The sequence below is a fragment of the Vulpes vulpes genome, chromosome 8 (assembly GCF_048418805.1).
Source record: "Vulpes vulpes isolate BD-2025 chromosome 8, VulVul3, whole genome shotgun sequence".
NCBI classification, from domain to species: Eukaryota; Metazoa; Chordata; class Mammalia; order Carnivora; family Canidae; genus Vulpes; species Vulpes vulpes.
The window spans coordinates 75,170,298-75,192,047 of NC_132787.1; the positions used below are offsets into that span (position 1 = coordinate 75,170,298).

The 21,750-nt window shown below is 37.6% G+C and overlaps 1 protein-coding gene across 3 annotated transcripts in view; it reads right to left on the reverse strand.

Annotated features, from left to right (window-relative positions):
- ZC3H6 (zinc finger CCCH-type containing 6) overlaps nt 1-21,507 on the reverse strand; it is a 67,884-nt gene extending 46,377 nt beyond the window's left edge. The window contains exon 1 of one of the 3 annotated variants that reach the window (XM_025994363.2): nt 21,048-21,507. In XM_025994363.2, the coding sequence (XP_025850148.1) occupies nt 21,048-21,079 (32 nt within the window). In that variant the 5' untranslated portion in view covers nt 21,080-21,507. Of the gene's footprint in view, nt 1-112; nt 192-5,355; nt 5,525-21,047 lie in introns of those variants that run through there. The other 2 variants (XM_025994365.2, XM_025994364.2) reach the window with 2 other exon arrangements.
- Between the last annotated feature and the right edge of the window lie 243 nt (nt 21,508-21,750).

The following is a 21,750-nucleotide window of genomic DNA, read 5'->3' on the forward strand; positions in this document are numbered from 1 at the left end:
ACAGGTAAATTTCACTAAATCCTTATAAATTGATTTGCTTCATAAAGGACTATTTTCCCCATTCTGATACTGTTGCTATTAAAACAACTTAACCTGAACCATTCAGTCTTACCTCCACATGTAGTTTCTGCTTTTTCTTTATGCTTGCCTAAAGGCTCCTGTTACAAGCTACAGATCAGAAACTGAGTCTTCTGGAAGAAACACAAAAGCCTCAATAAAAGACTATACAAGTACTCCTAATGGATCACATTATAAACATATTACTCATAAATACAAGCGTCCTGGGATAAGCTGATGTGATCACCAGAAAAAAGACCTTTCTAGGGATGCCTGGGTGGCCCAGCGGTTGGGCCTCTGCCCTTGGCTCAGGGATCCAGAATTGAGTCCTGCATCAGGCTCCCTGTGAGGAGCCTGCTTCTCCCTCTGCCTGGGTCTCTGCCTCTCTCTCTCAGTCTATGTCTCTCTGAATAAATAAATAAATATTTTTTTAAAAAAAGGCATTTCTCAGAAGGTCTCAAGGGACTGTCAGGCTGTCAAGGATGTCTTTACATTACAGAAGCAGATGACTTTGTAGAAGTAGGCTGCTTATCCTAATGACAGAACACAAATTTCCCAGATACTTGAAACTATTACTTGTAACACTTTTCTTTTCATGCTTTTGTTCTAATTCACCTTGTCCCTTCTCCTTTACCATGGCTAATGTAGAGGAACTGCTCTGTACTGATAACCTGGCAACCTACATGTCTCCATCGAGGTCACACAGGCAAGGCTCGACCACAACCACAGGCTGACCTGAGCCCTGACAGAATGCCTCATGATCCTCCAAAATATAGAATATAGACAATCTTGGGAAGTACTGCTACAAAGCTATTTTTCACCAACCTCCATATACTCTCTTTGTAGGACTACTGTTCCTCAGCCACAGGGTACTCTAGCACTCATGTTGCCTGTTGGGATGCCTCGGTGGTTCAGTGGTTGAGGGTCTGCCTTTGGCTCAGGGCGTGGTCCCAGAGACTTGAGATTGAGTCCCACATCGGGATCCTTGCATGGAGCCTGCTTCTCCCTCTATCTGTGTCTCTGCCTCTCTCTCTCTCATGAATAAATAATTAATTAAAATAAAATCCTTAAAAAAAAAAAAGCACTCATGTTGCCTGGGATTATCTGGCTTCTCTGGTTTCAGTGTTATCCAGTGAGACAATGGGCATGAGCAACTGACACCATGGTGATCCTACATTTGTTGTCTATGTATGTAATCAACTGCATTTTACTGGCTGAATTTGTCAGCATTCATAACCGAAAACTTGTTTGGGTCTAGGCTTACCCAAGCCTACTCTGATCTTTTCCTTCAACCTATACAGCTTACGTATGATCCTCTTGATAAAACCCTGACCTAACTCCCTACCTTGTACCTCCCAAACTAAGTATTTCTTCTCAAGGAAAACACTCTCTGGTCATATCAGGGCCATGGAAGAGCTACCTGACATGAGTTCTTGTGATTTTATGTTTATCCCCAAACTGGACCTTGAACATTTACACGTTAGATGGCTTATCTTACTTGTTTTAGCAAAAGTTTCTCTTTACAAATTACTAGTGGGAAAATCTGATGGATACCTACAATTTTCAAAGTGTTTTTATTTTTATCCTTTATCCAATATATTCTTACATCCTCTGGAATGTATTTGGTTTGCAGAAACTCAGCTTATCCCTTTTTGACTTACCTACAGCTATAGCAAGTTTCACTCCTTGAACCAACCTTAGAATTTGTCAAAGCCTCAATTCAAATACAAATTCCTTCAAGAATGAGACTTGGTACAAATTTATGGGCAAAATTATAAATTCGAATTAGCCTAATATTCCCCCATAGTCTTATGCAACCTTTATAAATTTTGCTTAACTCTATAGAAGTTATCTGTATGTATCCCAAAGATAACTAAGAATCTCTTTCTCAATTTTTTTACAATTCCACTTCTATTTTCACATATGTGACCCTTCTAATCTTTATTTCCTGAATCAACAACAGGCTTATTCATATTTGCCTCATCAAACTCTAACCTGCATATATAGATAATTATATATAAAAGTATAATAATTAGACAATTTTAGATATTTCATTCTCATGTTCTTTAGGAGACTATACTTCTGTGGAAGTGTCTGAAGGGACATTGATCTCCCTGGAGGAAAAAAACAGATATTCCCTTTACGCTAGAAATCTTTGAGGCTCTATTTTCAACTACAGAGGTCACATAACTTGAAAATGTTATCCAAAATTTGTTACTAACATTAACTGAAAAGATAAATAATACTACAAAGCCCCAGAGTTACAACTAAAGTCATTGATTTAGTCGTGGGTAACAGCATAGCTCTAGATTTCTTGGTGGCAAGCCAAGAAAAAAAAAAATGAATTACTAATTCATTCACAGGGAATGCTGACCAATCTATATTCAAACAAAAGACAAGACAACTTGGCTATCAAAAGTAGACTTAGGGGACGCATGGGTGGCTCAGTCGATTAAGCATCTGCCTTCAGCTCATGATCTCTCAAGGTCCTGGGATTAAGCCCCATGTCAGGGTCCCAGGGAGCCTGCTTCTCCCTCTCCCTTTTTCGCCCTGCCCTTGCTCGTGCTCTCTCTTTCTCTTTTCCTCTCTCTCTCTCAAATAAATAAAATCTTAAAAAAAAATACCTCATAAGCCTGAATTTTAAGATCTGATCTCCTAGTCAAAGTGAGGGCATCTGGTCATCACTCTGAAGTGCCTTTTAGTCTCTTATAATAGTCATGGCTATTCTTACTTGTCTCACAGTCTTCCAATGCCTGGTCTCCAGAATGACCTATGTTTCTGCATAGTTCTTATTTCATCAAATGGTACAAAAATTCATTTTGCAACAGAAGGAAAACAAAAGGACTCATATTATAAGTCAGGCTAAATACCAAGGTCTTTTGATCATGATTCCTGCAAAGATCATAACCCATACAACAGTGACTACGTAGCATGCTGTTCTATAAGGGTAGGACTAAGGCGGTACTGCTAAAATAAAACTCTACCAAGTTCCCAGCAAGTTCATACAAAAGTGCTGATCCTGTATCTTTGAGCCTAACAGATACTTTCATATCCCACCTCAGACTTCTTTATAAAGCAATCGCTATGCTTTTGTAACAGAACAAAATCAAAAGGACTAGTTCTCAAATGACCCAGTCAGAACATAAAACGTAGAATTTCTCCTAATATATAATAAACCTTTTATCTTCCTTTCTCTGTTTTCCACTTTAAGCACAGAGAGACAGAGTGAACTTACTTCTTAGCCAGCAAGCATATTAATTTAGCTTTAAAAAAAAATCTTGGGTGTATTTTATTATTCCTTGAATGCTATTTATAGAGCCTTTTATTGATCAAACTATAAAATATGTTAAAATTCTAAAGATGAAGGTGAAACTAAGACTAAAACTATTTTACATGGGGTTATGCCAGAAATCCTTAACTAATTTTTATATGTGAGCTGCAAATCTTGCTCTGAATTTCAGGAAACAAGGATTAGGTATAAGATTTTTATCTTGCTTCCAAGACAAAAATACACTAGTTGCTCAAGAGATGCATAGTTTTTCTAGTAGTGTGATCAGAAAGAAATTTCTTCCCTGAGTCCTCATAGAGACAATTTATCTGATACAATGGTCAGTCCATGGGCAGCCCGGGTGGCTCAGCAGTTTAGTGCCACCTTCAGCCCAGGGTGTGGTCCTGGAGACCTGGGATCGAATCCCACGCCAGGCTCCCTGCATGGAATGGAGCCTGCTTCTCCCTCTGCCTGTGTCTGTGCCTCTCTCTCTCTCTCTCTCTCTCTGTGTCTCTCATGAATAAATACATAAAATTTTTTTAAAAAGGTCAGTCCTTCACACAATGGACACTACCTTCAATAGCGTCCATACAACCAAAGCAACAGTTTATTACCTATAGCATGCCCCAATTTGAACCAAAGGCTTGCTGCCAAAATCCACTGCAAAAAAGCAATTATGTGAGGATACAAATTAATATTGTCCAAGTATGCAAATATCTGATTTTCTGATTTTTAAAAAATATTTTATTTATTTTTTTTAAGTAATCTCTCCACCTAGCATGGGGCTCAAGCTCATAACCCTAAGACCAAGCATGGCAGGCTGAACCACTGAGCCAGCTAGACACTATTCTGCTCTTCTGATTTAATCCAGGGATGAAATCCACAACATCTAGAGCAGAGATTCTCAAAAACTATATGTACATTAGAATTTTCTGCCCTCCCAACAAAAGGGGTGGCATTCATTCATTTACTTGTACTTATTCACCACCTTTTTAGTGGAGATACAATGATAAACAAGAAAGACATGATTTTTTTTCCTCTCAAGTTTTTAATCCAGTGATAGGGGAGATAGACATCAATGAAAGAACAACATAAATAAATTAACAACCATGTAAGTAAATGTAGGAAGTAAATAGTGCTATGAGAGCACACAATAGGAAAAAGTCATGTGTCAGGGAAGTCTGGAAGGCTCTCCCTGAGGAAGTCATGAATGAACTGAGGTGAGGAGATCTAACCTAAGGCATAAAGGGTTGTGGAGGGAATTTTGACAGTTAGAGGTAATAGGATAAGCAAAATTTCTGTGTAGAACTGAGACAGGGGGATCCCTGGGTGGCGCAGCGGTTTAGCGCCTGCCTTTGGCCCAGGGCGCGATCCTGGAGACCCGGGATCGAATCCCACGTCGGGCTCCCGGTGCATGGAGCCTGCGTCTCCCTCTGCCTATGTCTCTGCCCCTCTCACTCTCTCTCTGTGTGACTATCATAAATAAATAAAAATTAAAAAAAAAAAAGAACTGAGACAGAAACCGAGACAATGCCAACATCACTGGATCATAAAGATAAAAAGGAAAGCTGGTTTAAAATTATGCTGGAATGATGGGAGTTCTAGATCATGCATAACTTTGGCCATTTTGGGGGTTTATTCTAATAAAATGAGAAAAGACTGAAGTGTTTTGAAGAAAGGAGGTGATGTAATTAGATCTCCATTCTGAAAGATAACTTTGAGAGTAAAAAACAGACCTAAAGGGGAAATAAAACAGATGCACAAAAGCAGTTCGGATACCACTGCAATAATCAAACAAGAATCCAAAAGAAGAATGGAACGCATTTGGAGAACTTGCTAACTTGACACTCCTCACTCAAATACATACACTTTATCATGGATGGGAATGTTTTTTCTACAACGGTGTTGAGGCAAAAAAAAAAAAAAAAAAAAAAAAAAAGGCTGAAAACTACTAATATCTGAGAAATTAATAGACTATTATCCTTCAGGCAATCCTCCATGTATATTACAAACATTCTCATGATTTATACCTTTTAAAGATCACCTCATTATTCCTGAGGTCATTCCTTTAAGTGGGATCAACATTTTCCTTAAAAGTAGTAAGAATGTGCATGAATAAAGTATTCATCTTCTATATCACAGGAGCACATAATCCTCATCATTTCACAGCCTCAGAATTTTCAAAGCAGGCATTATAATCTGGTAATGAATATATCAGTAACATATTAATGAAACATCTAAATTCAAGCAATGTAACTTCCTGGTGAACCTTGCAGTATAAATTTGGTGCAAAGTACACCATGAAGTCATTAATTAAAAGACTTGAACAAAGAAAAGGAGTCCTAAAGAAGATCTATGCTTCTATGTAACACATTTTTAAGAAAATAAAAAGGTTAAAAACGAATGAGCTATACATTCAACTGAAGAACTTAGAAGTGGGCAACCCAGAAGAAGAATGAAAATAATAAATACAGGACAGAAATCAACAAAATGCGGGGGATCCCTGGGTGGCTCAGCGGTTTAGCGCCTGCCTTTGGTCTGGGGCCTGATCCTGGAGACCGGATGGGTTCCCATGTCAGGCTCTCTGCATTGAGCCTGCTTCTCCCTCAGCCTGTGTCTCTGCTCCCTCCCACCCCCCTGTGTCTCATGAATAAATATATAAAATGTTAAAAAAAAAAAAAAGGAAATCAACAAAATACAGAACAAGAGAACATAAATAAAGCTAATAGCTATTCTTTAAAGAAAGCATTAATATTCATTATTCACTATAGTGCCACTTTGTTTTATTAGTCCTGCAATCAATCTCTCAAGTCTAGATATTAACAAACAAAATGCAAATGATTTCATTTTAACTGTTCCTTTTCTAAAAAAAAAAAAAAAAAAAAAAAAAAAAGGTAAGGTAACTTTGTTATTTTCCCCATAAAAGCCAAAATACTGCCTGGAACAGAACCTTTAAAAACCTGGGGGCCATCAGAGGATTATGGATATGTGACTTTAATACCTTAAATATAATTTTCAGCAATTTTTAGTCTACACTTTTCATTACCTAATTCTTTCACTGTTTAAGGTTATCTTCAATTCCAGCAGATGTGTTTATGACCAAGTAACAGTAATTCTGAAGTAAAATAGTATCTTAAATCAAATTTGTAGTTAAAAAAAAAACAACCCACTAATATGATAGTTAAGTTACTGAATAATTACTATGCTGCAGACATGTTTGGTTAGTTCACTTCATTTTCATGTTAACTATGAAATATGTTGCTTATCCACATTAAGCAAGTAAGAAAGAGGACAAAGAGCTTAACTGATTCTGCTAACAGATGACAGAACTAGAGCTCAAACTCAGTCTGATTCCCAGATTCATAGTTTTTTTTATCATGTTGCTATTATAGCTATACACATTTGGTCTTAGGAAGAAACTGCAAATAGTCAAACCACTTAATAGCAGCGAATGTAAAGATTATTTAAGAAGCTCACCAACTGCTTGTTAGGATATGAGTGTGTTTATTGTAAGCTTCCTTCACATATTTGCATATTTGAAACTTGTCATAATAAAATGCTAAGGAAAAGAAACTTCATCAACACACATTTAAGTGGTATTTTAAGAGATGATACCAAAGAACTTTTAAGGTCTGAAGGTTGTATTTCTCACACGCAAAAGTAAATATGAATTACCTAACTTAAATAACTTCCACAGAAGTGATTTTAATGTTTGTAAGGAAATGGCAGTCACCAGGCTAGATCAGTTGGATTGATAATATGGGACTTGGAATTATAAGGAGTTATAAGGTTTTCTTTTTACTAAACAGTATTTTTTAGGGGTTCAAAGGAAATACGCCAAAAAAATTTATTGCACAGATTTTTTTGAAAAAGTAAAAAGAATCAAATTATATAGAGTTGGAAAATAGGTTTCCCTCTTCATTTCAGGGTCCCACACAAGTTGATAAGGTAGTGGTACAGTTTTAGCTGGAATGTAAATTGGTACATCCACTGTGGAAAACAGCATGTAGGGTCCTCAAAAAACTAAAACTAGAAATATACTAATAGAAAAAAACAGAATACCACTACTAGGTATTTACTCAAAGAAAATGAAAACTGTAATTTGAAAAGATATATACACCCCTATGTTTATTGCAGCATTATTTAAAACAGACAAGATGGGATCCCTGGGTGGCGCAGCGGTTTGGCGCCTGCCTTTGGCCCAGGGCGCGATCCTGGAGACCCGGGATCGAATCCCACGTCGGGCTTCCGGTGCATGGAGCCTGCTTCTCCCTCTGCCTGTGTCTCTGCCTCTCTCTCTCTCTCCCTGTGTGACTATCATAAATAAATTTTAAAAAAAAATTAAAAAAATAAAATAAAATAAAACAGACAAGATATTGAAGCAACATAAATATCCATCAGTAGATGAATGGATAAAAAAGCTCTCTCTCTCTCTCTCTCTCTCACACACACACACACACACACACACACAGTGAAATATTACTCAGTCATAAAAAGAAAATCATATCTTGCCATATCTGACAACAGGGATGGACATATAGGATATTATGCTAATGAAATAAGTCAGACAAAAACAAGTACCATATGATTTTACTATGGTATCTAAATAATTAAACAAGCAAGCAAGCAAACAAAAAAAAACAAACAGATTCATGAACAGAAAACAAACTGGTGGGTACCAAAGTGGAGGGGGTTAGAGGAATGGGAAAAATAGGTGAAGGGGATTCAAAGGTATAAACTTTTGCTTATAAAATAAGACACGGGGATGAAAAGTACAGAGAGAATATAGTCAATAATGTTGTGTAATAATATTGTATGGTGACAGTGACTAAACTTATTGAGATGAGCACTGATTACAGAATTGTTGAATCACTATGTTACAATACTAACACAACATTGTATGTCAACTGTACTTCGATAAAAATTTTTAAAAAATATATATCATCCCACTGCTTTCTTGCCTCCAGGGTTTCTGGTGAGGAGTACCGTTGAATTTTATTAAAGATCACGTATGTGACTTGAAAAAAAAGAGTGGCACAGTTTAGATTAACGGCTTCCTTAAGGTGAAAGCCTCCATATGAAAGTCAGAAGATGGAAAGAAAAGAGAGGAATGCTATAGGTAATTAAAACTGCTATGTTATCACTAAGATTTGCTGTTCAATAAAAACAAAACAGGGGCTAAGCACCAACATCCAGAAGAGTCAAATACTGATGAGGTTGTTGGCTGCCAGAATAGCAATTTTCACCCAAAGTTAAAGAGGAACCAAACCAAAACCAAACACACACCTTATTTAATGAGGACCCAAGATTCTGGCAAAGCAAGGTCACCTGAACCTGGAAATTAAAGCTGGAGTGTTAAACAAGAATAATCAAACATAAAAAAAAAAAATAACCAAACATGTAGTATTTTAAAAACTGATTATTTAAAAAGGCATCATAGTAAGGTAGAAGAACAAAAAGCTTTAGAGCCAGAAACATCTGGGTTCAGATTCTATTTCCCAGTCATGTACTACCTATACTAACTTGAACCAATTATCTTATGGCCCTAATATTCAGTTTCTTCATCCAAAGAAAGGATCAATCAATCTACCATCACAAAGTTGTTTAAAGGTTAAATGAGATAAAGTTAGGTAATTAGCATTGTTCATAATAGCCCTCAACTGAAGTTTTCTTTCCTCTTTTGACTTACCTGAAACCCATCCATTTTAACAGAATAGGTATGGAAGATGACAGATACTTTCATAGAAATTGGGAAAAGGGGGCAGCCTGGGTGGCTCAGCGGTTCAAGCGCCTGCCTTCGGCCCAGGGCGTGATCCTGGAGTCCTGAGATTGAGTCCCGCGTCGGGCTCCCTACATGGAGCCTGCTTCTCCCTCTGTCTGTGTCTCTGCCTCTCCCTCTCTCCCTCTCTCTCATATATAAATAAAAAAAAAAAAAAAAGAAAGAAATTGGGAAAAGTTCTAAATCCAAAAAGCATGGATTCCAGGGGAAATTCTGAAAAATTATTTCAAATAATGAAAAATTATTTCAAACAAATAAAAGCAGAAAAGCAGCTGTGGTAGACCAAATCTGGAGTCTGTTCCTGAGGCTGTTTCTCCTTTATCCTATCATTAAGCTACACTCAGCAACAATCCTTGTGAAAGCTTCCCATATTTCCAAAGTGTCTAGGACACAACAGAAAATGTAAGATGAAGTATAATTCCTAGGGTTCATAGTGATTTTGGTGACAACAGATGGTCATGATGATCCAAAATAATTAAGAAAAATATAAATCAGTAATTGTCTAGTTAGTAAGACAGGAAAGCATGCCACATATTTTACTTACAAAGAGATCCTTTGAAAATATTTATAATAAAATTATTTGAGAGAGAGGGAGAGTGAGAGAGAGAGAATGAGCAGGGGAAAGGGGGAGGGAGAAGCAGACTCCCTGCTGAGCCGGAAGCCCAATGCAGGGCTTGATCCCAGAATCCTGGGATCAGGACCCAAGCCGAAGGCAGACACTAAACTGACTGAGATACCTAGGTGCCTCATAAAGTTAGTTTCTGATAATAAAATATCTATTGATGGTAAATTCCCTGCCCAGTGCCATATAGAAGAGGCATTGCTGTATATCAATCTATGAAATGAAGATTTTTTTAAAAAAGATTTTATTTATTTATGACACACACACACACACACACACACACAGAGGCAGAGACATAGGCAGATGGAGAAGCAGGCTCCATGCAGGAAGCCCAAGGACGTGGGACTTGATCTTGGCTCTTGATCCTGGGACTCCGGGATCACGCCCTGAGGCAAAGGTAGAAGCTCAACTGCTGAGCCACCCAGGTGTCCCATGAAATGAAGAATTTTAAAATATATCCTTGAGCTTTTATATTTGACATCATGAAGAAAAACCGTATTACTCCTCAAACATCCTTTATGCCATAAGCAAAGATAGACTATTACAGCAATAAAACAACATTTTGTATTTCCTTGCTATAGGTTTTTTTAGACTACATTTTAAAAATTAATTTTTATATTTCATTTATTATCTTGGTTAGCCCAAGCTAAAATTCATTTACTTTCATTCTCTTTCAATTTATCCTCGACTTAGGCTCTCCAGTATAGGCTGAAGGAGCTAGAAACTCAACAGAAACAAATCAGCAAATAGAATTATTTGCTTAGAATTTGAAAGCTAGAAAATATTTTAGGTATTATGACATCAGAAAAAAAGTCGAAAAAGTTTTGTTGGATGAATCTACAGCAAACTGGGTAAAATTGCCTATGACCCAGTAATATTAAAAAAAAATCCCACTTGGTCTATTAAAGTTCCCCAAATGCCAAATTACCTGTTACCAGAGCCCCAGTACCTATGATACGAGGTACTGGGGCTCCAGGTTTTTGGGAGTGTCATGGGAGTAGATTTTTTTTTTTTTAAAGACATGCTGAAATTAGGCTTTGGACTAAGTATACAGCTAAAGCACGTTTCTCCATTCGGCCTTGGCCTGCTTCAAGTCATTTCTGGATCATGCATATGACATGACTGGCAATTACATGATCCTTAGGTTAGTTACTATTATAACTTATTAGTATAGTGGGTCATATATATTAAAAAAGCCATGTCATCTGGGTTTACTATTAGTATCTGAACATCCATTTTCCAAGTTAAGATGGTATTTTAGGTATAACTTACAAGAATCTCATGTGCTTTACATATTGAAATTTTATCAATTAGTTCAAGTACAAATGTACATTAATGAAGAAAAAATGTGCTATTAATGATTACGAAAACCGTTTTATGTATAAAAGAAACTAATGATCTTCAAACAGCCAAGTAGAAAACCAGAGTAATAATATTGAGAATTATTGTAATTATGTAGAGCTATTGATTTTTTTTTAAGATTTTATTTATTTATTCATGAAAGACACAGAGAGAGACAGAGGGAGAATCAGGATCTTCACAGGGAGCCTGAGTGGGACTCAATCCCCCAACTGGGATCATGACCTGAGCTGAAGGCATTCAACCGCTGAGCCACCCAGGAGTCCCTAGCTATTGATTTTAAGAAAAATATTATAGACCGCTTACACTGACAAAGGATTATAAAAATTTAAATGAAAAATACAAAACGGAATAATAGAAATTTTTATCATAATTCTAACTATTCAATTACTTGGCATTCTAATGATTCACAGTATTATTTTTTTATTCACAATATTAAACAAAATAACTTCAAGAGAAGATTTTAAGTTATTTAACCCCACGAATCTTTCAAGAAGAAATCCTATTTGAGAATTCACATCTTTTGTGAATGAATTAAAAACAGATTAACTATTACATCAAAATTTCATGAGAAAAAGCTCTAAAGTTATATGTAATATAATCAATCATCTTTGCTCTAGATATTTTTTTAAAAATACTTAAAAAGGAAAATGTTAGAGGAAAAAAGTTCCCCCAACTATCCTGTATTCCACTAATCTCAGTTGAAAGTGACCCTCTATGATGTGCATTATAGTAGTTATGGGAGTAATGTAGTAATAGGCAGTGCTGAGAAATTATCACTTCACTGGAATGTCTTATTTTTAAAATAGACCAACATTTCTAATAATTGTAATAATTTAAGGGATATTTCAGATTTATTCATATTACAGAAATATAATCTATAATGATGATACTAACTTTAGTCTAAGGTTTGGTTAAATGCTGGTTTTGACACCTGGATATCTGGTATTTTTAAAAAATGTGTATTTGGTGAATATGTATATATACAGCCAAAATATGTAGGTATTTCTTACATAAATGCATCATTATTCAGTTCCATTTTTGTTTGCTTACATAAAACATAATTTTAAAATAGACTCCTATGTATGCCAAGGATGTAGAAATCAACCCACAAGCTCCTTTATGGGCCAAAGAGTAGCCTTTACAAAGAACTCAAGCCTCACACACAAAAACCAGTGATCTAATATTTTATTGTCAACTGCCAGTCATCAAGGAAAATCCAAACAAAAGAGGTGTTGGTTCTTCTGATCTCTTATGTATCTTCAACAAATTGTCTAGTAGGTTAAAACTCAGATACAATGGAAGAATTCTTGTTTTCCATAGCTAAAAATGTGCAGTTAGCTAGATTTAACTGATTTCATACTTTTTTAAGAATACATGAAAAATCAATATTCTTTATACATTCAATTTTTTATCTCTGAGGATTTAGAAAAACTCTTGTCATATAAGATGAATTTACAATAAAGTAGACTGAAATTGCCTGGGATCAGTAATATCTAAAATGAAAAAAAAAACCCTAAGCCCTTTTAAAAAAATTTTTTTATTTTTTTATTCTTTTTTATTCAGAGAGAGAGAGAGGCAGAGACACGGGCGGAGGGAGAAGCAGGCACCATGCGGAGAGCCCGACGTGGGACTCGATCCCGGGTCTCCAGGATCATGCTCAGGGCTGCAGGCGGCGCTAAACCGCTGAGCCACCCGGGCTGCCCCCTAACCCCTTTTTAAGTATCCAATATCCCAATCCAGCATTTGGTGTCAGATTTACTACCTTTATGAAATAACGGTGGCAGGGGAAAGAGTACAAAACCAAATGCTATGAGACACAGACTGTGGTAAATAGTTATTTACCCTCTGTTTTCTAAACTATAAAATGAAGATACTAGTATCTGTTCTGTCTACATGGATCAAATGAATTAAAGTATATGAATTATAAATAGCAATATATGGGGGATCCCTGGGTGGCTCAGCGGTTTAGCGCCTGCCTTTGGCCCAGGGCGTGATCCTGGAGTCCCAGGATCGAGTCCCGTGTTGGGCTCCCTGCATGGAGCCTGCTTCTCCCTCTGCCTGTATCTCTGCCTATCATGAATGAATAAATAAAATCTTAAAAAAAAATAGCAATATATGTAAAATATTGAGTATCATGAGTTCTAAATCTAAGTTCTTTTTTTCTATTACTTTTATAAATAGATTGTTAATGATTTTTATGTGGTTTTATAATCTTAATGAATAAAAATTAGGATACCTTTAAACATTCCTTGGGACTTGCTTGGGTTATCTGCCACTCAAAAATGTGGGTGTATAATTTATGAATGTTGAAGTATTTAAGAGTTCATGTAAAGTAGTAATGTTAAGCCATGAACTCACATTAAAAACAAAACAAAGCATGGGCGCCTGGGTGGCTTAGTTGTTTAAGTGTCTGACTCAATCACAGCTCAGGTCTTGGTCTCAGGGTCTTAAGTTCAAGCCCTGCATTGAGCTCCATGCTGGCATGGAGCTTTCTTAAAAAAAAAAAAAAAAAAAAAAAGTATATATATGTATGTATATATATGTGTGTGTGTGTGTGTGCATATATATATATATATATATATATATGGCTATTTTACATTAGAGAAAGGTTGCTCTTTGCCAAGAGTAATGATAATCTGCTAAAACTGCTTTTGCAAAGGTCATCCAATGACTGCTGAGTTGGTACACAGCATCAGTAGTCAAATAACACCTCCCAGGACCCAAACACCTCAAAGAAGATACTAGAAATAGGAACATCCTCAAAAAGTTCAACCATAATATCAAAAGAAGATGAACCAAAACAGAGATGAGCAAGTCAGATACACAGGACCAAGTAAAAGATGACTAAATTTAAGATATTAATATGCAATGAAAAGAAATGTACTTATCAGAAAGGAGGACTGGTTAGCAATAGAAAGGATGAAAAAAGAAAGGTGGAGAGACAGAGATATGGCCAGTGCCCACATAAGTACTGCCCAGGACAGTGGATATTCTGTAAGACTGATAGATGCAAGTAACTGCTTGGCAGATACATTATGAAAATGGAAAAATCACTGTATCAGAGCCTGATGCCATTTAAAATTCCAGTTATTTACAATCAACTCCTTCATTCTAATTCCATGCTCCTGTTCATTAGGCAATTCTTGATAATTTGGTTTTCCATGTAGCATTCTACATGGAGAGAATACCCTCCCTGATACAAACATCTAGTCCTCATTTTATGTGACTGAATTGGTATTCTGATACACACACACATATTCTCCTGTGATAAGGATGTCTATCCTTGATTAAAATATAGGCTCTGGTATCAGATTACTTGAGTTCCCACTGATTACTTTGCAGCCTTGGGAAATTCATCAATCTCTTACTGTCTGTTTCCTCATTTGTAAAATGAGGGCTGTTGTGTAGCGCTGTGATGAAGATTAAATGCAGTCATCTGTGTAAAGCACTTAAAACAGAACCTGGCATATATTAAGTACGATGTAAATATAAGCCACTGTTACTACTTTTTAGCATGAATTAGTATCTCCAAGTCTGATCAGCTCTGAGACTGAGCAGTTTCTGAATCTGAAAAACTGAAGCGAGGCCACTAGGCGCATCGAAGCACAAAAGAATATTCGGACAGCTGTAGACTGACTGGAGGCTTGACCTGGTAAATTCAAGGCCTCAGTTTTTTTTGGAAACCAGATCACCTGTCTGTCCAGGTAAAAACCTGACTTTATCACGTAACAAAGGGTCACAAACTCAAATGCCTACCATGGTGGGGCAAGTCACTGTATGAGGAGACCTCAGGTGCTGAGTTTGCAAAGAAAATATCAGTGAAAAGACTGTGGAGGATGAAGAACACAAGTCAAGTCTAATAGCATTCACACACAAATATTTTTACAACATCCTGTCAGGCAAACAACAATGTGGACATATTTTAGGCATGAAGGCCAGCTGCTTGCAAACCCTGAAGCACTCTTTCATTCATGCTTTTAAAGGTCCTAATTTAGGATATCCTGTGGCCAATTTTCAACCCTTTCATCTGCTCTGTGACTGTCCCTTCTTTGAAACTTTCTCCTTCCTTGGCTTCTAGAAAACTTCTGTCTTCTTTATGGTCTACTACACCTATCACTTTATGGTCTACTACACAAAATGATCTCATCATTTTGACTAACATCTTTGCTAAAAACTCTCAGATCTTTATCTCTGGTTCTATTAACTCTAAGAAATATCTCATGTATTTTGCCTTTTGTCTGCTTTCTCATTGCCAATACTTTTGATCAGGTCCACTACCCAATTTCTAGACTTTACAGTAGCTTTGACTCATTCCTTTTTTTTTTTTTTTTTTTTTGACTCATTCCTTTCTTTCACATTACACATCCATCAGAAAATCCACCTGGTTCTATCTCAAAACCATATCCAAAATCCAACCATTTTCACCTCCCTGGCCTAAACCATCATCACTTGTCACTTATATTACTATAAGCAACTTCCTTTTTACCATTCCTTTACCACAGCATGATCCCGCTCCTCCTCTGTTCAAATTCTCCAGTGGCTCCTGTACAATACAGAGTGAAATCCAAGTTGCTTAAAATGGCTTTACAAGGCACTACAGAATTGCCCCTGTTGCCCATCTAACTTCATCTCCTACTTCTCTCCCCCTTGCTCATTCTTTTCTCTAGCCACACTACTCCCTTGTTTCTTTCTTAATTACACTAGGCTCGCCCTGGGTTCCAGGCTTTTTTCACCTTTTGCTCCCTTTATCTAGAATGCTTTTCCCCCAGACATTCTGAACCTGGATTGCTCTCTCATTTCAGGATTTTGCTCAAAGGTTACTTTTTCAGTTGAATGTTTCCCTAAATATCTATTTAAAGTGGAAATACCATCCCTGAACCCATAGGATATGCCACCTCCCTTTCTACTTTATCAGCATTGAACACATTTGTTTTTCACGTTTATTGTCTCTTTCTCCAAAGAACATATAAACTCCATTAGGTAAAGGATTTTTTTCTTTACTGCTGTCTTCCTGAAGTCCAAAACAAACATATATTAAATATTAGGTGCTTAATACTTAATGTAAATTATTGAAAGTTCCCTAACTTGTCTTCCTTCTACTGATCTCCCTTTCTGTGTAGTTTGCCTCCATCTAGCCCCTTAGATATGCCAAAAATGCATCTGAACATCCTCCTGTTTAAAAAACTGATGAGAGGAGCACCTGCCTGGCTGCCTCAGTCAGTTAGAAGAACATGTGACTCTGGATCTTGGGGTTGTTTGAGCCCCACACTGGGTATAGAGATTACTTAAGTAAATAAACTTTAAAAAAATTAAAAACTTTGATGAGATCTTTATATCATACAGGGTCAGATCCCTAATTCACTGAAGCTTTTTCCTCATTCCCCAAAATATGTTGTACATGCTTCACATATTTTATCCTCTCTGAAGCCATTATGCCATTTCACATCTTCATGTTTTTCATATACTTGAATCTGCTTAGCCAAACTTTTACTCATCCTCCAGATGTAGCTAATTCCATGATGCCTCCCTGAAACCCCACCTATGTCACCACTGCACTCAATTTATATCTTTATTATAGTACTAGTGCTATAACTATGTATTTACCAGTCTGTTTCTCCTACTACATGATAAGATCCTAGAGAGCAAATCCCAGGGCTTAACACTATATACTTTGCACAGAATGAAAATCTAATCAATGAAAATTTAAAAGTAAATGAAAATAGTATACTTATGAAGGACTAGGAAAAGAAAAATGTCTAATAAGAGTCAAAGTGCTTTCCCACATCAAATATGAACATGATGTTTACCTTGGGTTTTTTACATTTGCTAAAGAAAAGCTCATTTTGATTTTGATAGTTTTAACAATAGTCAAATTAGATTCAGGAGTAAAAAATAAACTGATAGAATTTAAGTTTTGCAAGATGAACAGAGTTCTTAAAGATAGGTTGTACAACAATGGGAAGGTACTTAACACTACTGAACCGTCCACTGACAAATAGTTGAGATGTAAATTTTACATGTGTATTTTACAATTAAAAAAAATTCATTAGTAGCCTACTGAGAGGAGGCATTTGCTCAAGTACACAAATTAATTTGTAAACCATGTATTTTATAGAACATCAAGTGAACTCTAATGTGAAATAAGGCATTTGCAATCTTTTAAATTAAAATTACTGACTTTAAAGTAGGAAAGAAGATTGAATATCACCTAGTTCAACTACTTTATTTCACAAATAAGAAAAATAATCATGGAAAATAAAAAAATATCAACCAAGTTAGAGGAAAACTCAGGATCAAAACCTAGGTTTTACTGAGAACGTAGGGCTCTCTTAAATGTACATTACAATTTCTAACAATTTAGAAAGTTAAAAGCTAGAACTTATTGTATTACATCCCCATGCAAACATAATGAAGAGTGAAAATAATACTACAGGTAGGAGTTTGCATACCTGGGCCTCTTATCTAGCCCCTATTCTGTGGGATCTTGTAGACAAGTTACTGAGCATTGTAATCCTATACTACCTCATAGGATTAATGTGAGAATCAAAAGAAAACCCTGTTACAAATGGAAAGTGTAATCAGCGTCTCTGTCATCATCCCTTAATTTTCCAGTGTAGTCTCTTGGCAATGTTTCAGTCATTATGTGCTGGGAGTGGGAGGAGAAAAAACTACTATGATTCTGACTAGTTGGGAGTTTTGTTTTTGTTTTATGAGGAAAGAAAGTGGAGAGAGGAGGGAAAGAAGGTGAGAAAGTCATTCATAATGGGCAAAGAATAACCTCTTACGGAATAATTACATATAGCTCTTACCGATTAAAGACTCTCAGAATCACAAGCTCTTATATTACTCATGTTAAAATTATTCTTCCCAGTGCAGACCCTGTAAACCTTTTTACTTTCAGCATATTTCAGAAAATTATGTAATAGTTACTTAGGTGTATATTTGTCTGTCCTACCCTACTGTACATGTGTCCAAACAGGGTCTCCTAGTGTTCAGCCTTTAAAAGTTGTTTGTGTATTGTTTTAACTGGGTCATCATCCAGTGAAATATAAAGCTAGGTGGCTGAAGTTGTACCTAACAGAACTGGATGAAAGAGAAGAATTGAATGAAAAGAGACACAAGAATTTTATCTCCCTTTGGCTTCCCCCAACTCCTTCTCCACCTCTACTCTTGATTTCTCAGATCCTACCCACCTCTACCAATATTCTGTATATCCACAAATTTATTTATGGATATTGTTATATTAGTAACACATAAAAATACTGTATTTTCACTCTAGGCATGAAAATATTTAAAGTATTTTTTGAAAAATGGGTATTTTTTGAAAAAGTAACCTCATTTGGCAAACAAATCTTGTGCAAAATGTTCATCATACAAAACATGTGCAAGTAAAATTCAAATTTTTTTAAAGAAAAAAGAGCTCCTTTTGTGAATTTTAATTTAAAATCTCATTCTGATGTAAGTTATAATAGTAATACTTTAATTCATATACAGTACTTGTAAATAAAAATCATATATTCAACTTTTTCCTCTATATTCACAGTATGCCTTAACTTTCAAAAATGTCAGAAAAAGAATATCCTCGAAACAATGCCTGGCTCCACATACCGGAATTCAAATATATCTTCACATAATTCACAGAAACTTGTGCTATAGTATAAAATAGTTATAATATGGAAGCACAGAATTATTTCAGGATTCCATAGACTAGTCCGTTCTTAAGGATCACTATCTATTAAAAATAGATTACCACAATCTTCCCCTAGAGATTCTGATTCAGTAGCTCTGGGCAAGACAAAAATCTTTATTTCTTAAAGTGATTTTGAGGATTAGCTAAGATTGTAAAACATTAATCTAGTATAGTTATTCTCAATTTGGCACATGTTGATAGAAATGATAGCAATATTTAAAAAAAAACTTTCAGGAGGAGGATGAAATACACTGACCTTGTAAGAACTAGAAAAACTCTTGCAGAGCCCACTTATCAATAAAGAAACTAGGTTTGCTCAAGTTCACAAAGCTAAGTGGTAGCAAAGCTGGAGCTAGACCATTTCCTGACTCCCAGTTCACTTTGTTTTTTGATGTTATTGTTTTGCTTTTTGTATAGGTTGAAAAGAAAAATGTGTCAAAGTTAAATCATCTCTTTTTGCCTCAAAATAGTATCATCATTTAACAACTGAGTAAATTAAAATGAAGCTTAGCTTTTTGTTTCAATAATCACTAGTAAATATTATTTTCTTAGTCTTAAAACAACAAAGGCTAAAATCACTATTATCTAATCTTTAGTTCTAAGTGGTTAATAAATCCTACAAAAACTTCTTTAAAAAAATTTTTTTAACTTCTAATTTGGTATTTTAAAATTCCAAATTCTTTTTAAAGTCTGACATCACAGTTCCTTACTGGCAAAGTTATTGCAATACCTGAATTTGGTGACACGTTTCCTCATTACACAGAATACCTCATTCTACATATTGAAGCTGCTTTGTAGACAGAGAACACATTTCCTTCTGCCATACAAAATAATGAACTTTAGGCTGCATTAGTCCAAAACCCAGTCATTGGTTTGTCCACAGATACTCAGAGTGGGAAATTCAGAATAGGAAATTTCTCAAAACGTTAGCCGATTCCAAGAATTCTGTCATTTTAGTGACAAGATAATGTAAAATAATCATGAAAGATACGTCAAGTGCAAGCTTATGTAGCCATAATTTTAAAGAACTGTTTTTTACTTTATAAAAAATTACTGTTATGTTTAATTGACTTGCCTTCTGGAGATCTACTTTCATTACTAGGACATTAAAATTGTTGAAGTATTTTTATCACTCTCAAGGTTGCCAAATGTTTAGATATTTCAAATTTCAGTGATGTTTGTTATTTCTACTTGTGAGGTTAACAAAAAAAAAAAAGTGCTTGTAATGCTTCACCAGAAGCACATCACATTACTCCACAGGTAAAACTTGAGCGATCTGTACCTAACTTTACACTACAATATATACTTTTGATTACTTCTAGTCACAAAATAGGAATTTCCTATTTCTAAATATTCTAAATAAGAATCAGATGCCACGTATTTTATTCCAGTAATTTAATGAACTAAAGCCCTCTCTTTCTGTTTTTACGACTAAGGTAGATAGCAACGTAAATTAAAAACCTAACCAAACTAAGTAGACTATTTGCGCTTTTCAGAATATGAAAATACCCCCCAAAGCACTAAGAGGAACCAAGAATGGGCCCCTTGAGCCACAGCAAAAATATCATAATCTCCCTTAAATGTTCAAATCACACACAGTATTTAGAAAACGCAGCTAGATGGGATAATCCATGGAGTTTGTACTTTTAGGAGAAAGCTGTGCTACACTAAGGTTCGCAAAGCCTAAGTACTTTGTGTTAACATTTTTAATTTGAAACTCTTTCAAATTCCGAGGACTAAGACTATATAAATAAACCCATGGCCTTTGGGGGTTGTTTAAAAAATCCCCCCCCCCCCCCCCGGAAAAAAAAAAAAAAAGTTTATTTTTAGAAGTGTGCTAGGGCAGGAGTCCACTACAACACCAGCTACTACAAATTCCGGGCTGGTCCCATCTGGAAGCGCACGGCGGACCCTGCGCCGGGAGAGGCTTCGCTTCAGCCAGGCTGGACCGCAGCACCGAGCCAGCACGCGGGAGGCGCCGGGCGCAGACCGAGCGGCAGACGGAGCCGGCCGGGGGCGGGGGGCTCGCACGTGCCGGCCGGGGGCGGGGCCGGCCGGAAAGGACCCCGGCGCGGGGAGGCGGGCGCGGCCGGGCCGACCTCCCCCGCGGCCGCCAGCCTGGGCTTTACATAAGGGCGCACGTCATGGAACTGAGGGAGCCACACAGAGACGTCTAAGTCATGCAGGAGGCGCGCGGCCCCGGCCCGCTCCCGCCGCCCCAGACCCCTCCTCTCATCCGACAGAAAGACAGACAAGAAGGGTTCCCGACCTGTCGTGCCCTGCATGTTCAGAGTCTGTCATGTTTGGTCAAGAACGGGGCGGGGCTGGAGGACAGGTCTGCGAGGCCGGCGGCGGCGGGGCGCGGGGAGGACCCCTGCGCCGCCTGCGGGTACCTGCTCCCGGCCGCCGCCGAGAGGTGACGAAGTGGTAAAAACTCACGGTTACTAGTGAGCGACACAGACACAGACTTTCCAGTCTATTAACAACCACGCCAGAGAGATGGGGTTCTAACTGCAAACACTGGGCAACGGCCCCGCGCTGCCGGCGCTGCCGCTTTAGTCTCTATTCGCCGCCGGTGGCTGAGGCTTGGGAGCGGGCGGGCGGGCGGCGTGCAGCGACGCGGGGATTTGGACACTGGCCGTAACGGTGATTTCTCCTCACCAACATGGCGGCACCCGAGACAGGCGGCTCGATAAAATGGCGCCTGCCGCAACACCTAGCCCGGGACTAAAGGGCAGGAGAGATTCCTCCGCGTGCCGCGGCCCTCGGCCGGCCCGCCGGGGCCGAGCGCGTTGCCCATTGGAGGAGGCCGCCCGTCAATCAGCGCCGGGGGCGGGTCCCCGTCCTCGTCTGCGAAGCGGCGGACGCGGCAGCCAGCTGGCGGGGCCGGGCGGCGCCGGAGGTAGAACTGGGCGGGGGAGGCGGCCTGCGAGCCCCGCGTTGTCGCTCCGCGCCTCTGGGCCGGGCGCGGC